Genomic DNA, 13,467 nt, shown 5'->3' on the forward strand with positions numbered 1-13,467 from the left:
AACATAAAGTGGAACGATCTTGGGTATATTTGGTTCCTATCCGCTGGACGAGAGGTTTGTGTCTCTTTCAAAAGAAATGGAAATTCTGACCGACGGGTTTTAGGCATATCGGGAAGTGCTGTTTTTGACCTGGTTTACAGACACCAAATCTCGCGACAAATAAACTACGAATCCCATGATGCCGTGCGCTGTCCGAGGACACGCGGATTCCCCTGGATCTCTGCTGTAAAGGTCTTCTACTGACAGGACGGTCATTCTATGTACTTATGGCTCATACAACTACAGAAAACACTTTTGACAGGATCAAAAACCTCTTGACTTTCAGTGTATGTATTCCGTTACGTGTCACGTAGTTTTACAACTTCCCGAAAAATGTATATACAGAACTATTTGCCAAGTGTCGGGCTAGCTAACTTAGCTAGTAAGCACAACAACCCCAGTTGTCGTTCTGTCAGAATCAGTCTTCAGCCAGACAACTAACGCTAGCTAACCACATCTAAAACTGGCACGTGTTTCCACAGGGTTGTTCTGGAAGCTTTATAAGTGAAGGAAGTTTTGTCGTCCTCCAGACTCCCCCAACACACAGAAACCTCTGCGTATGTGACAGCTAGCTAGTTAGCGCTAGAAGGATAACTAGATGTTTTGCAAGTTCTGTAGCTAACCTTTGCACATAGTAACTTGGCTAGCTAGCTACTTAGCGAGCAGACTAGCTACTTACTATAGTTGGCTTGCTCGCTAGCTTTTTATTTGCCTTGTTAGCTATATATCCGAATATGGCTGTGTAGCTAGTAAACTTAGTTCAACCAGAACTTTGGTTGTTTAGCTGAGGATCACCCACATTAGTGGCTACTGGATTAGTCTGTTGTGGCTATCATTTTATTTGGACGTTTTCATTTCAGGTGTTGGATTAATGGTTGACCTGCTCTAGTTGGAGGTATGTTTAGGTATTATGTCTTATCAGATACGTTTCTTCACTCTGATTTATAGCGTTCCTAACTTAATATATACTTATCAACATAAATGATTACTCCTGTTGTAATTGATAGTCATTAATAAATGATGATGATGTGTGCTGTCTGCAGGCTCTGTGGTCAAACGTCTCAGGGAGGAGGAGATGCATCGTGTTCTGTCCCAGGGTGCATTGCGGCAGATGGCCTACGTGCGGTCTGTGGTTGTGGGCCTGTCGGTGTGTGAGGCTCGCCTGGCCGTGTCGGTGTGTATTGTAGGCCGCCTGCCACCCGGGCCCGGCCAGCGCTGGGTCAGTACCTCAGCCTTTAACAGGGCAGTAGAACAGCCCAAGCTCCGGCCGGAGGACCAGGACCCACCCAGCCACCCCCCCAGCCTGGCTGGAACAGAGCCCGTCTATGGGGCAGACTCCTCCAAGCTGCCTGTGGAGGCCCCACCGGAGGCCCCAGAGATAGACCCTCTGCAGGACAAGTCCATTGGTCTGGTCCAGAGGTTCAAGAAGACCTTCAAGCAGTATGGGAAGGTGATGATACCTGTCCATCTCCTGACCTCCAGCGTCTGGTTCGGGACCTTCTACTACGCTGCTATGCAGTGAGTCACCTGTCTCTGGTCTAATCTCCCTGGGGATTCCATTACTATGGTCTTTTGTTATGAATCATTTAGCTATACATAGAGCATTTAGAAGTGCAGTACCTAACTGGTCTTTTGGCCTAAGTTTAATGACATTGCTGTTGTGTTCATTGTACTACTACCTAGATACCTAGACCATTACCTAGATACTCAATGGCCCGTTTATTAGGTACACCCATCTAGTACTGTGTCGACCCCCACTTTGCCTCTACAACAGCCTGAATTCTTCGGGGGATGGACTAGTAAAGGCTAGTCCTGTATTATTGTTGTTATTTTCTTCTTCAGCACCCCTACTTCCTGTGGCTATGCGTGACAAGGACCGGCGAGTTGTGCCTTCTGAGAAGCCGTTCTGCACTCTGCTGTTGTACTGCGCCGTTATTTGCCTGTTAGGCCCGCCTGTTAGCTTGCACGGTTCTTGCCATTGCCCTTCGACCTCTCATCAACGAGCTGTTTTCACCCACAGGACTGCTGCTGACTGGATGTTTTTCGCACCGTTCTCAGTAAACCCTAGGACCAGGGGTTCCCAATCTTTTTTGTCCCTCAACCCTATTTTTATATCTGAAAACTCTCGCGACCACAACCACGTGAAAGAAGAAATGCTGTAATTAACAGCCAAAGTCAACTTTTTAATGTGGGGCTGTCAGCCAATAGAAAACCATTCTAACAGTTTCTGATTCTCAACTCACCATCACATACTTTTAATGTGGGACTAGGACAGTCAATTCGTCTGACATAATGTGGGGCTAGGACAGTCAATTAGTCTGACATAATGTGGGGCTAGGACAGTCAATTAGTCTGACATAATGTGGGGCTAGGACAGTCAATTAGTCTGACATAATGTGGGACTAGGACAGTCAATTAGTCTGACATAATGTGGGGCTAGGACAGTCAATTAGTCTGACATAATGTGGGACTAGGACAGTCAATTAGTCTGACATAATGTGGGACTAGGACAGTCAATTAGTCTGACATAATGTGGGGCTAGGACAGTCAATTAGTCTGACATAATGTGGGGCTAGGGCAGTCAATTAGTCTGACATAATGTGGGGCTAGGACAGTCAATTAGTCTGACATAATGGGGGGCTAGGACAGTCAATTAGTCTGACATAATGTGGGGCTAGGACAGTCAATTAGTCTGACATAATGGGGGGCTAGGACAGTCAATTAGTCTGACATAATGGGGGGCTAGGACAGTCAATTAGTCTGACATAATGTGGGGCTAGGACAGTCAATTAGTCTGACATAATGGGGGGCTAGGACAGTCAATTAGTCTGACATAATGGGGGGCCAGGACAGTCAATTAGTCTGACATAATGTGGGGCTAGGACAGTCAATTAGTCTGACATAATGTGGGACTAGGACAGTCAATTAGTCTGACATAATGTGGGGCTAGGACAGTCAATTAGTCTGACATAATGTGGGACTAGGACAGTCAATTAGTCTGACATAATGTGGGGCTAGGGAAGTCAATTAGTCTGACATAATGTGGGACTAGGACAGTCAATTAGTCTGACATAATGTGGGACTAGGACAGTCAATTAGTCTGACATAATGTGGGACTAGGACAGTCAATTAGTCTGACATAATGTGGGACTAGGACAGTCAATTAGTCTGACATAATGTGGGACTAGGACAGTCAATTAGTCTGACATAATGTGGGGCTAGGACAGTCAATTAGTCTGACATAATGTGGGGCTAGGACAGTCAATTAGTCTGACATAATGTGGGACTAGGACAGTCAATTAGTCTGACATAATGTGGGACTAGGACAGTCAATTAGTCTGACATAATGTGGGACTAGGACAGTCAATTAGTCTGACATAATGTGGGACTAGGACAGTCAATTAGTCTGACATAATGTGGGGCTAGGACAGTCAATTAGTCTGACATAATGTGGGACTAGGACAGTCAATTAGTCTGACATAATGTGGGACTAGGACAGTCAATTAGTCTGACATAATGTGGGACTAGGACAGTCAATTAGTCTGACATAATGTGGGGCTAGGACAGTCAATTAGTCTGACATAATGTGGGGCTAGGACAGTCAATTAGTCTGACATAATGTGGGACTAGGACAGTCAATTAGTCTGACATAATGTGGGGCTAGGACAGTCAATTAGTCTGACATAATGTGGGGCTAGGACAGTCAATTAGTCTGACATAATGTGGGACTAGGACAGTCAATTAGTCTGACATAATGTGGGACTAGGACAGTCAATTAGTCTGACATAATGTGGGACTAGGACAGTCAATTAGTCTGACATAATATGGGTCTAGGACAGTCAATTAGTCTGACATAATGTGGGGCTAGGACAGTCAATTAGTCTGACATAATGTGGGGCTAGGACAGTCAGTCTAGGGCAGTCAATTAGTCTGACATAATGTGGGGCTAGGGAAGTCAATTAGTCTGACATAATGTGGGGCTAGGACAGTCAATTAGTCTGACATAATGTGGGGCTAGGACAGTCAATTAGTCTGACATAATGTGGGGCTAGGACAGTCAGTCTAGGACAGTCAATTAGTCTGACATAATGTGGGGCTACGACAGTCAATTAGTCTGACATAATGTGGGGCCAGGACAGTCAATTAGTCTGACATAATGTGGGGCTAGGGAAGTCAATTAGTCTGACATAATGTGGGGCTAGGACAGTCAATTAGTCTGACATAATGTGGGGCTAGGACAGTCAATTAGTCTGACATAATGTGGGACTAGGACAGTCAATTAGTCTGACATAATGTGGGGCTAGGACAGTCAATTAGTCTGACATAATGTGGGACTAGGACAGTCAATTAGTCTGACATAATGTGGGACTAGGACAGTCAATTAGTCTGACATAATGTGGGGCTAGGACAGTCAATTAGTCTGACATAATGTGGGGCTAGGACAGTCAATTAGTCTGACATAATGTGGGACTAGGACAGTCAATTAGTCTGACATAATGTGGGACTAGGACAGTCAATTAGTCTGACATAAGGTGGGACTAGGACAGTCAATTAGTCTGACATAATGTGGGACTAGGACAGTCAATTAGTCTGACATAATGTGGGACTAGGACAGTCAATTAGTCTGACATAATGTGGGGCTAGGACAGTCAATTAGTCTGACATAATGTGGGGCCAGGACAGTCAATTAGTCTGACATAATGTGGGACTAGGACAGTCAATTAGTCTGACATAATGGGGGACTAGGACAGTCAATTAGTCTGACATAATGTGGGACTAGGACAGTCAATTAGTCTGACATAATGTGGGGCTAGGACAGTCAATTAGTCTGACATAATGTGGGGCCAGGACAGTCAATTAGTCTGACATAATGTGGGACTAGGACAGTCAATTAGTCTGACATAATGTGGGACTAGGACAGTCAATTAGTCTGACATAATGTGGGACTAGGACAGTCAATTAGTCTGACATAATGTGGGGCCAGGACAGTCAATTAGTCTGACATAATGTGGGGCCAGGACAGTCAATTAGTCTGACATAATGTGGGGCCAGGACAGTCAATTAGTCTGACATAATGTGGGACTAGGACAGTCAATTAGTCTGACATAATGTGGGACTAGGACAGTCAATTAGTCTGACATAATGTGGGGCTAGGACAGTCAATTAGTGTGACATAATGTGGGACTAGGACAGTCAATTAGTCTGACATAATGTGGGGCCAGGACAGTCAATTAGTCTGACATAATGTGGGACTAGGACAGTCAATTAGTCTGACATAATGTGGGACTAGGACAGTCAATTAGTCTGACATAATGTGGGACTAGGACAGTCAATTAGTCTGACATAATGTGGGACTAGGACAGTCAATTAGTCTGACATAATGTGGGACTAGGACAGTCAATTAGTCTGACATAATGTGGGACTAGGACAGTCAATTAGTCTGACATAATGTGGGGCTAGGACAGTCAATTAGTCTGACATAATGTGGGGCTAGGACAGTCAATTAGTCTGACATAATGTGGGGCTAGGACAGTCAATTAGTCTGACATAATGTGGGACTAGGACAGTCAATTAGTCTGACATGATGTATCTCATCACCATTAATGAGATGGGTGTGCTAGTCAGGAGGCGTGGTCGACAGTGTGCACGTCATCTCTGCTGTCACATCCAGCCTGGATGGATATTTGGTTTTAATGCAAGACAAGAGCACTGAAACCAGCTTCACACAGAGATGAGCTGACGAAGGGTACCATGAGTTTTATGGTGCTTTCAAGACAACAGGGAACTCAAAAAAAAATGAAATGTGAGCTGAAATCATGACGTCAGTGATCTTCAGGTCAGAGCTCTAGAAAGTGGCCCGAGTTCCAGAGGTGGAGTTAGGTGCCCGTTTTAAAACAGATTTCTCCCAGTCGGAGCTAGTTTTTCCCCGAGTTCCCAGTAGTCTTGAACGCACTGAAGTCGGAAGTTGGAGATTTCCCAGTTTCCGAGTTGTTTTGAAAGCAGCATTAATGCTCAGAGGGCAGGGTATTATGCCCCTTTGAGTCAGGAACCAAAACTCCTCCGTTGTGACTCGTAAATGCATTTTGGTCACATGACAGCTCCATCAGCTGTTTGATTTAACTTACCGGCATGTCAACTGAGCCAGGATCCCAGTCAAACGGATTGGGAAGTAGGTCCCATGGTGCTCTGGCCTGAGTTAACCTGTATATTACACAGTATCTGGCCTGAGTTAACCTGTATATTACACAGTATCTGGCCTGAGTTAACCTCACTGTATATTACACAGTATCTGGCCTGAGTTAACCTCACTGTATATTACACAGTATCTGGCCTGAGTTAACCTCACTGTATATTACACAGTATCTGGCCTGAGTTAACCTCACTGTATATTACACAGTATCTGGCCTGAGTTAACCTCACTGTATATTACACAGTATCTGGCCTGAGTTAACCTCACTGTATATTACACAGTATCTGGCCTGAGTTAACCTCACTGTATATTACACAGTATCTGGCCTGAGTTAACCTCACTGTATATTACACAGTATCTGGCCTGAGTTAACCTGTATATTACACAGTATCTGGCCTGAGTTAACCTCACTGTATATTACACAGTATCTGGCCTGAGTTAACCTCACTGTATATTACACAGTATCTGGCCTGAGTTAACCTCACTGTATATTACACAGTATCTGGCCTGGGTTAACCTCACTGTATATTACACAGTATCTGGCCTGAGTTAACCTCACTGTATATTACACAGTATCTGGCCTGAGTTAACCTCACTGTATATTACACAGTATCTGGCCTGGGTTAACCTCACTGTATATTACACAGTATCTGGCCTGAGTTAACCTCACTGTATATTCCACAGGGGAGTGAATGTGGTGCCTTTTCTGGAGTTCATTGGTTTACCAGAGAAGATCGTTGGTCTGCTGAATCACTCTTCTGGCGGCTATGCCCTCACTGCCTACGCCATGTACAAGGTAATACTCCCTGTCTACTCCATGTACAAGGTAATACTCCCTGTCTACTCCATGTACAAGGTAATACTCCCTGTCTACTCCATGAACAAGGTAATACTCCCTGTCTACTCCATGAACAAGGTAATACTCCCTGTCTACTCCATGTACAAGGTAATATTCCCTGTCTACTCCATGTACAAGGTAATATTCCCTGTCTACTCCATGTACAAGGTTAGAATACTCCCTGTGTACTCCATGTACAAGGTTAGAATACTCCCTGTCTACTCCATGTACAAGGTAATACTCCCTGCCTACGCCATGTACAAGGTAATACTCCCTGCCTACGCCATGTACAAGGTAATACTCCCTGTCTACTCCATGTACAAGGTAATACTCCCTGTCTACTCCATGTACAAGGTAATACTCCCTGTCTACTCCATGTACAAGGTAATACTCCCTGCCTACGCCATGTACAAGGTAATACTCCCTGTCTACTCCATGTACAAGGTAATACTCCCTGTCTACTCCATGTACAAGGTAATACTCCCTGTCTACTCCATGTACAAGGTAATACTCCCTGTCTACTCCATGTACAAGGTAATACTCCCTGTCTACGCCATGTACAAGGTAATACTCCCTGTCTACGCCATGTACAAGGTAATACTCCCTGTCTACGCCATGTACAAGGTTAGAATACTCCCTGTCTACTCCATGAACAAGGTAATACTCCCTGTCTACTCCATGTACAAGGTAATATTCCCTGTCTACTCCATGTACAAGGTAATATTCCCTGTCTACTCCATGTACAAGGTTAGAATACTCCCTGTCTACTCCATGTACAAGGTAAGAATACTCCCTGCCTACTCCATGTACAAGGTTAGAATACTCCCTGCCTACTCCATGTACAAGGTAATACTCCATGTCTACTCCATGTACAAGGTAATACTCCCTGTCTACTCCATGTACAAGGTAATACTCCCTGTCTACTCCATGTACAAGGTAATACTCCCTGTCTACTCCATGAACAAGGTAATACTCCCTGTCTACTCCATGTACAAGGTAATATTCCCTGTCTACTCCATGTACAAGGTAATATTCCCTGTCTACTCCATGTACAAGGTTAGAATACTCCCTGTCTACTCCATGTACAAGGTTAGAATACTCCCTGCCTACTCCATGTACAAGGTAATACTCCCTGTCTACTCCATGTACAAGGTAATACTCCCTGCCTACTCCATGTACAAGGTAATACTCCCTGTCTACTCCATGTACAAGGTAATACTCCCTGCCTACGATACAGAGCATTCGGAAAGTATTCAGACCCCGTGACTTTTTCTACATTTTGTTACGTTACAGCCTTATTCTAAAATGTAAAAAAGGGATCTGTTTTTTAATAAATGGCTGTCTAGCAATGATCAACAACCAACTTGACAGAGTTTGAAGAATTTTTGAAAGAGTAATGTACCAATATTGTACAATTCAGGTGTGCAACAAGCTCTTAGAGACTTTACCCATGAAGGCTCAAAGCTGTAGTCGCTGCCAAAAGGTGATTTTAACACGTATTAACTCATATATTTATTTATAAAGCCCTTCTTACATCAGCTGATATCTCAAAGTGCTGTCCAGAAACTCAGCCTAAAACTCCAAACAGCAAGCAATGCAGGTGTAGAAGCACGGTGGCTAGGAAAAACTCCCGAGAAAGGCCAAAACCTAGGAAGAAACCAAGAGAGGAACAAGGTTATGAGGGGTGGCCAGTCCTCTTCTGGCTGTACTGGGTGGAGATTATAAACCTAGAGAGGAACCAGGCTATGTGGGGTGGCCAGTCCTCTTCTGGCTGTACTGGGTGGAGATTATAAACCTAGAGAGGAACCAGGCTATGAGGGGTGGAGATTATAAACCTAGAGAGGAACCAGGCTATGAGGGGTGGCCAGTCCTCTTCTGGCTGTGCCGGGTGGAGGTTATAAACCTAGAGAAGAACCAGGCTATGAGGGGTGGCCAGTCCTCTTCTGGCTGTGCCGGGTAGAGAGGAACCAGGCTATGAGGGGTGGCCAGTCCTCTTCTGGCTGTGCCGGGTAGAGAGGAACCAGGCTATGAGGGGTGGCCAGTCCTCTTCTGGCTGTGCCGGGTAGAGAGGAACCAGGCTATGAGGGGTGGCCAGTCCTCTTCTGGCTTTGCCGGGTGGAGATTATAACAGAACATGGCCAAGATGTTCAAATGTTCATAAATGACCAACAGGGTCAAATAATAATAATCACAGTGGTTGTCGAGGGTGCAGCAGGAGTAAATGTCAGTTCACAAAAACATTCTCACATATTTGTGTTATTTAACACCGTCAATTAAAATAATGAGTGGGTTTGGGTGGATTCTTCCATTTAAAGCTGCAATATGGAACTTTTTAGGAGACCTGACCAAATTCACAGAAATGTGAGTTATAGATCTGTCATTCTCATTGGAAGCAAATCTAAGATGTGGTAGATCTGTTCCAAGTGCTCTAATTTCTTTGCTTCCGGTGCTTATAAGTTGAGTTCTTTTTGTCTTGTGCTCTTGTTTTTGTACAGCAGCTTCAAACAGCTGAGAAAACAATATGGTTTATGGCAAACTGAAATTAATCAAACTATTTTAGCAACCAGGTTAATGGCGGAGCGTTTTCTGTACAGTACATCTTTTAACCGTTTACTCCTGGACGTATTTAGGCTTACCATAAGAAAGGGGTTGAATACTTATTGGCTAAAAGACATTTCAGCTTTTTAAACTTGAATTAATTAAAAAGAAAGAAAAAAAAACATTTCTAAAAACATAATTTCTCTTTGACACATTTATAGTGTATTGCATGTAGGCCAGTGACACAACCTCAATTTAATCCATTTTACATTCAGTTTAGCACAACAATATGTGGAACAAGTCAAGGGGTCTGAATACTTTCTGGAGGCCCAGTACAGGGTAAGAATACTGACTGACCAGTACAGGGTGAGAATACTGACTGACCAGTACAGGGTGAGAATACTGACTGACCAGTACAGGGTAAGAATACTGACTGACCAGTACAGGGTGAGAATACTGACTGACCAGTACAGGGTGAGAATACTGACTGACCAGTACAGGGTAAGAATACTCACTGACCAGTACAGGGTGAGAATACTGACTGACCAGTACAGGGTGAGAATACTGACTGACCAGTACAGGGTAAGAATACTGACTGACCAGTACAGGGTGAGAATACTGACTGACCAGTACAGGGTGAGAATACTGACTGACCAGTACAGGGTGAGAATACTGACTGACCAGTACAGGGTGAGAATACTGACTGACCAGTACAGGGTGAGAATACTATACTGACTGACCAGTACAGGGTAAGAATACTGACTGACCAGTACAGGGTAAGAATACTGACTGACCAGTACAGGGTAAGAATACTGACTGACCAGTACAGGGTGAGAATACTGACTGACCAGTACAGGGTAAGAATACTGACTGACCAGTACAGGGTAAGAATACTGACTGACCAGTACAGGGTGAGAATACTGACTGACCAGTACAGGGTGAGAATACTGACTGACCAGTACAGGGTGAGAATACTGACTGACCTGTACAGGGTGAGAATACTGACTGACCAGTACAGGGTAAGAATACTGACTGACCAGTACAGGGTAAGAATACTGACTATGACTTGTACAGGGTAAGAACACTCACTATGACTTGTACAGGGTAAGAATACTCACTGACTATGACTTGTACAGGGTAAGAATACTCACTATGACTTGTACAGGGTAAGAATACTGACTGACTATGACTTGTACAGGGTAAGAATACTCACTGACTATGACTTGTACAGGGTAAGAATACTCACTGACTATGACTTGTACAGGGTAAGAATACAAGAATACAAGTCATGTACAAGGATCTGTCCATACGACACCCTGTTCAGGGTAAGCAGAAATCCTCAGATTGCAACATCAGCTTCAATTCACTTGTTCTACTGAACTTAGTGGCTTTCTTTATCCTGATTTCCTTCAGATTGCAACACCTGCCAGATACACGGTGACTCTGGGTGGGACGTCCTTCTCGGTGCAGTACCTCCGTAAACACGGCTACTTCTCCACCCCTCCGCCCGTCAAAGACTACCTGCAGGACCGGATGGAGGAGACCAGGGAGAAACTCACAGAGAAAATGGAGGAAACTAAGGAACTGTTCTCTGAAAAAATGGAAGAAACCAAAGAACTTCTCTCGGGGAAAATGGAAGATACGAAAGAACGATTGTCTGGTATTTCCGAAAAGATGGAGGAGACAAAAGAACGATTCTCTGGAAAGATGGAGGAGACAAAAGAACGATTCTCTGGAAAGATGGAGGAGACAAAAGAACGTTTCTCTGGAAAGATGGAGGAGACAAAAGAACGTTTCTCTGGAAAGATGGAGGAGACAAAAGAACGTTTCTCTGGAAAGATGGAGGAGACAAAAGAACGTTTCTCTGGAAAGATGGAGGAGACAAAAGAACGTTTCTCTGGAAAGATGGAGGAGACAAAAGACACGTTCTCTGATAAACTACAGGAAGCCAAAGACAAAGTGTCTTACCGAAAGAAGCTCGATTAGTCTTGTTTTACAAGTGGTTGTGAATAAACACATGTTTGGTGTCTTCAATGTGGTTGGGGTCAAAGACTGAATTAAGGCACATATTATGAACCTATCGTTGAGAGACGAATGAGTCCAGACACTACGCTGTTCTTCTGCAATTCCTGACTGCCCCAGCTAGTACCATTACACCTGCTATGAGGAGGAGGCAGGTGGGATTTCTCAGTTGTATTAGAGGAGCATTATGAATTCTGGGTATGAAAAATACAATTCCTGTTTAATTCATCATCGTCCATCAAAGCCTCATGAAGACTGTTAACTGCTTGTGTCTTTCAACGTTTCCTAATGTCTTTTTAATCCAATACCCAAAGTTTAATATATTGTATTATTTTTGTGTTCCTACTACCTGATGTCTAGTCAACTGAAAGTTGTGCATTTAATAGGAAGTGTGATTACAGAAGTCTTTTGATTGATTCCTTAAAGGGATACTTCTGGATGTTGGCAATGCAGCCCTTTATCTACTTCCACAGTCAGATGAACTCATGGACAAAATCCAGAAGTTTCCCTTTAAGTTGCTCTGTGGATATTACAGAATTATTCAACCAAAATGCAATAAAATGAAAACCACAGTCTGAACAGAAGGGTGTTGGGTACTGTAGTACCAGTTATTGGACTGTTAATGTCATGTCTGGGATGATCACAATTTGCAATAAAGCAGAATATTGAGCTTCCAAACATCGTTCCGTTTCCTGTCTTCATTCCATGTTCTGAGTACTGTACTTAACTATGGAACGGTTCACTCCCAAAATCATGTAGGGAATTGAAAGCCCAACAATTGATGACCAGCAGCATTGATGAAGGCTGAAGCTTTCGAGGAGAGAGACTCTTATTAGAAATCCTGCTACAACCTCCCAACGAGCCGTCAAACAGTCGAGACGTCAATACAGGACAAAGATCGAATTACACCATGCCTGGCTCTGACGCTCATCGGATGTGGCAGGGCTTACAAACTATCACAGATAACAGAGGGAAACAGCCGCAAGCCTACCGGACGAGCTAAGCAACACTGAACCATACACGAGAGCACCAGCTGTTCTGGACGACTGTATGATCTTGCTCACCATAGGCAATTTGAGTAAGACCTTTGAACGGGTTAACATTCACAAGGCTGCGCTAACATCTGGCAAGTGTCAATGCTGTTAATTTACTATAACTCAGCATTCAACACCATAGTGGCCTCCAAGCTCATAACTAAGCTCAGGACCCTGGGACCGAACAACACCCTCTGCAACTGGATCCTGGACTTCCTGATGGGCCGCCCTCAGGTGGTGAGGGTGGGCACCAACACATCCGCCACGCTGACCCCCAACACAGGGGTGTGTGCTTCGTCTCCTCCTGTACTTCCTGTTCACCCATGACTGCGTGGCCACGACTCCAACACCATTATTACGTTTGTGGACACGACGGCGGTAGGCCTGATCACCGACAACGAGGAGACAGACAACACGGGGGTGTGTGCTTCGTCCCCTCCTGTACTTCCTGTTCACCCATGACTGCGTTACACGACTCCAACACCATTATTACGTTTGTGGACACGACGGCGGTAGGCCTGATCACCGACAACGAGGAGACAGACTATAGGGAGGAGATCAGAGACATGGCAGTATGGTGCCAGGGCAACGACCTCTTCCTCAACGTCAGCAAGCTGACCGTGGACTACAGGAAATGGAAGGCCAAGCAGGAATAGAACAGGAGAAAGCAAGAATGGAACAGGGGGAAGCAGTATTAGAACACGATAAAGCAGGAATAGAACAGGAGAAATCAGGAATAGAACAAGAAAAGCAGGAATAGAACAGGAGAAAGCAGGAATAGAACGGAAAAGCAGGAATAGAACGGA

The 13,467-nt window shown here is 44.3% G+C and overlaps 2 protein-coding genes across 3 annotated transcripts in view; one reads left to right on the forward strand and one right to left on the reverse strand.

The window, feature by feature from the left end:
• The first annotated feature begins 196 nt into the window (after positions 1–196).
• LOC135521058 (uncharacterized protein C18orf19 homolog B-like) lies at positions 197–12,309 on the forward strand. 2 transcript variants are annotated; one of them, XM_064946984.1, is made up of 5 exons: positions 197–326; positions 900–944; positions 1,083–1,557; positions 6,914–7,025; positions 11,019–12,309. In XM_064946984.1, exons 3-5 carry the CDS (start codon positions 1,115–1,117, stop codon positions 11,589–11,591), a joined length of 1,128 nt encoding a protein of 375 aa, XP_064803056.1. In that variant the 5' UTR covers positions 197–326; positions 900–944; positions 1,083–1,114; the 3' UTR covers positions 11,592–12,309. The 2 variants fall into 2 exon arrangements, with proteins under 2 accessions (XP_064803056.1, XP_064803055.1); XM_064946983.1 differs by having other exon boundaries at positions 900–934.
• The window catches only part of LOC135521059 (protein TMEPAI-like), a 100,563-nt gene continuing 95,560 nt past the window's right edge, over positions 8,465–13,467 (reverse strand). Inside the window, exon 5 of the mRNA XM_064946985.1 lies at positions 8,465–8,714. Within this exon, the coding sequence (XP_064803057.1) occupies positions 8,615–8,714 (100 nt within the window). The 3' untranslated portion in view covers positions 8,465–8,614. The remainder of the gene's footprint in view (positions 8,715–13,467) is intronic.

Source organism: Oncorhynchus masou, chromosome 29 (genome assembly GCF_036934945.1).
Source record: "Oncorhynchus masou masou isolate Uvic2021 chromosome 29, UVic_Omas_1.1, whole genome shotgun sequence".
Lineage (NCBI taxonomy): Eukaryota > Metazoa > Chordata > Actinopteri > Salmoniformes > Salmonidae > Oncorhynchus > Oncorhynchus masou.

Coding starts and splice junctions, on each gene's coding strand:
- LOC135521058 (XM_064946984.1), top strand. CDS start 1,115: ATGCATCGTGTTCTGTCCCAGGGTGCATTGCGGCAGATGGCCTACGTG. Junction 1,558..6,913: donor TTCTACTACGCTGCTATGCA/GTGAGTCACCTG, acceptor TATATTCCACAG/GGGAGTGAATGTGGTGCCTT. Junction 7,026..11,018: donor CTGCCTACGCCATGTACAAG/GTAATACTCCCT, acceptor GATTTCCTTCAG/ATTGCAACACCTGCCAGATA.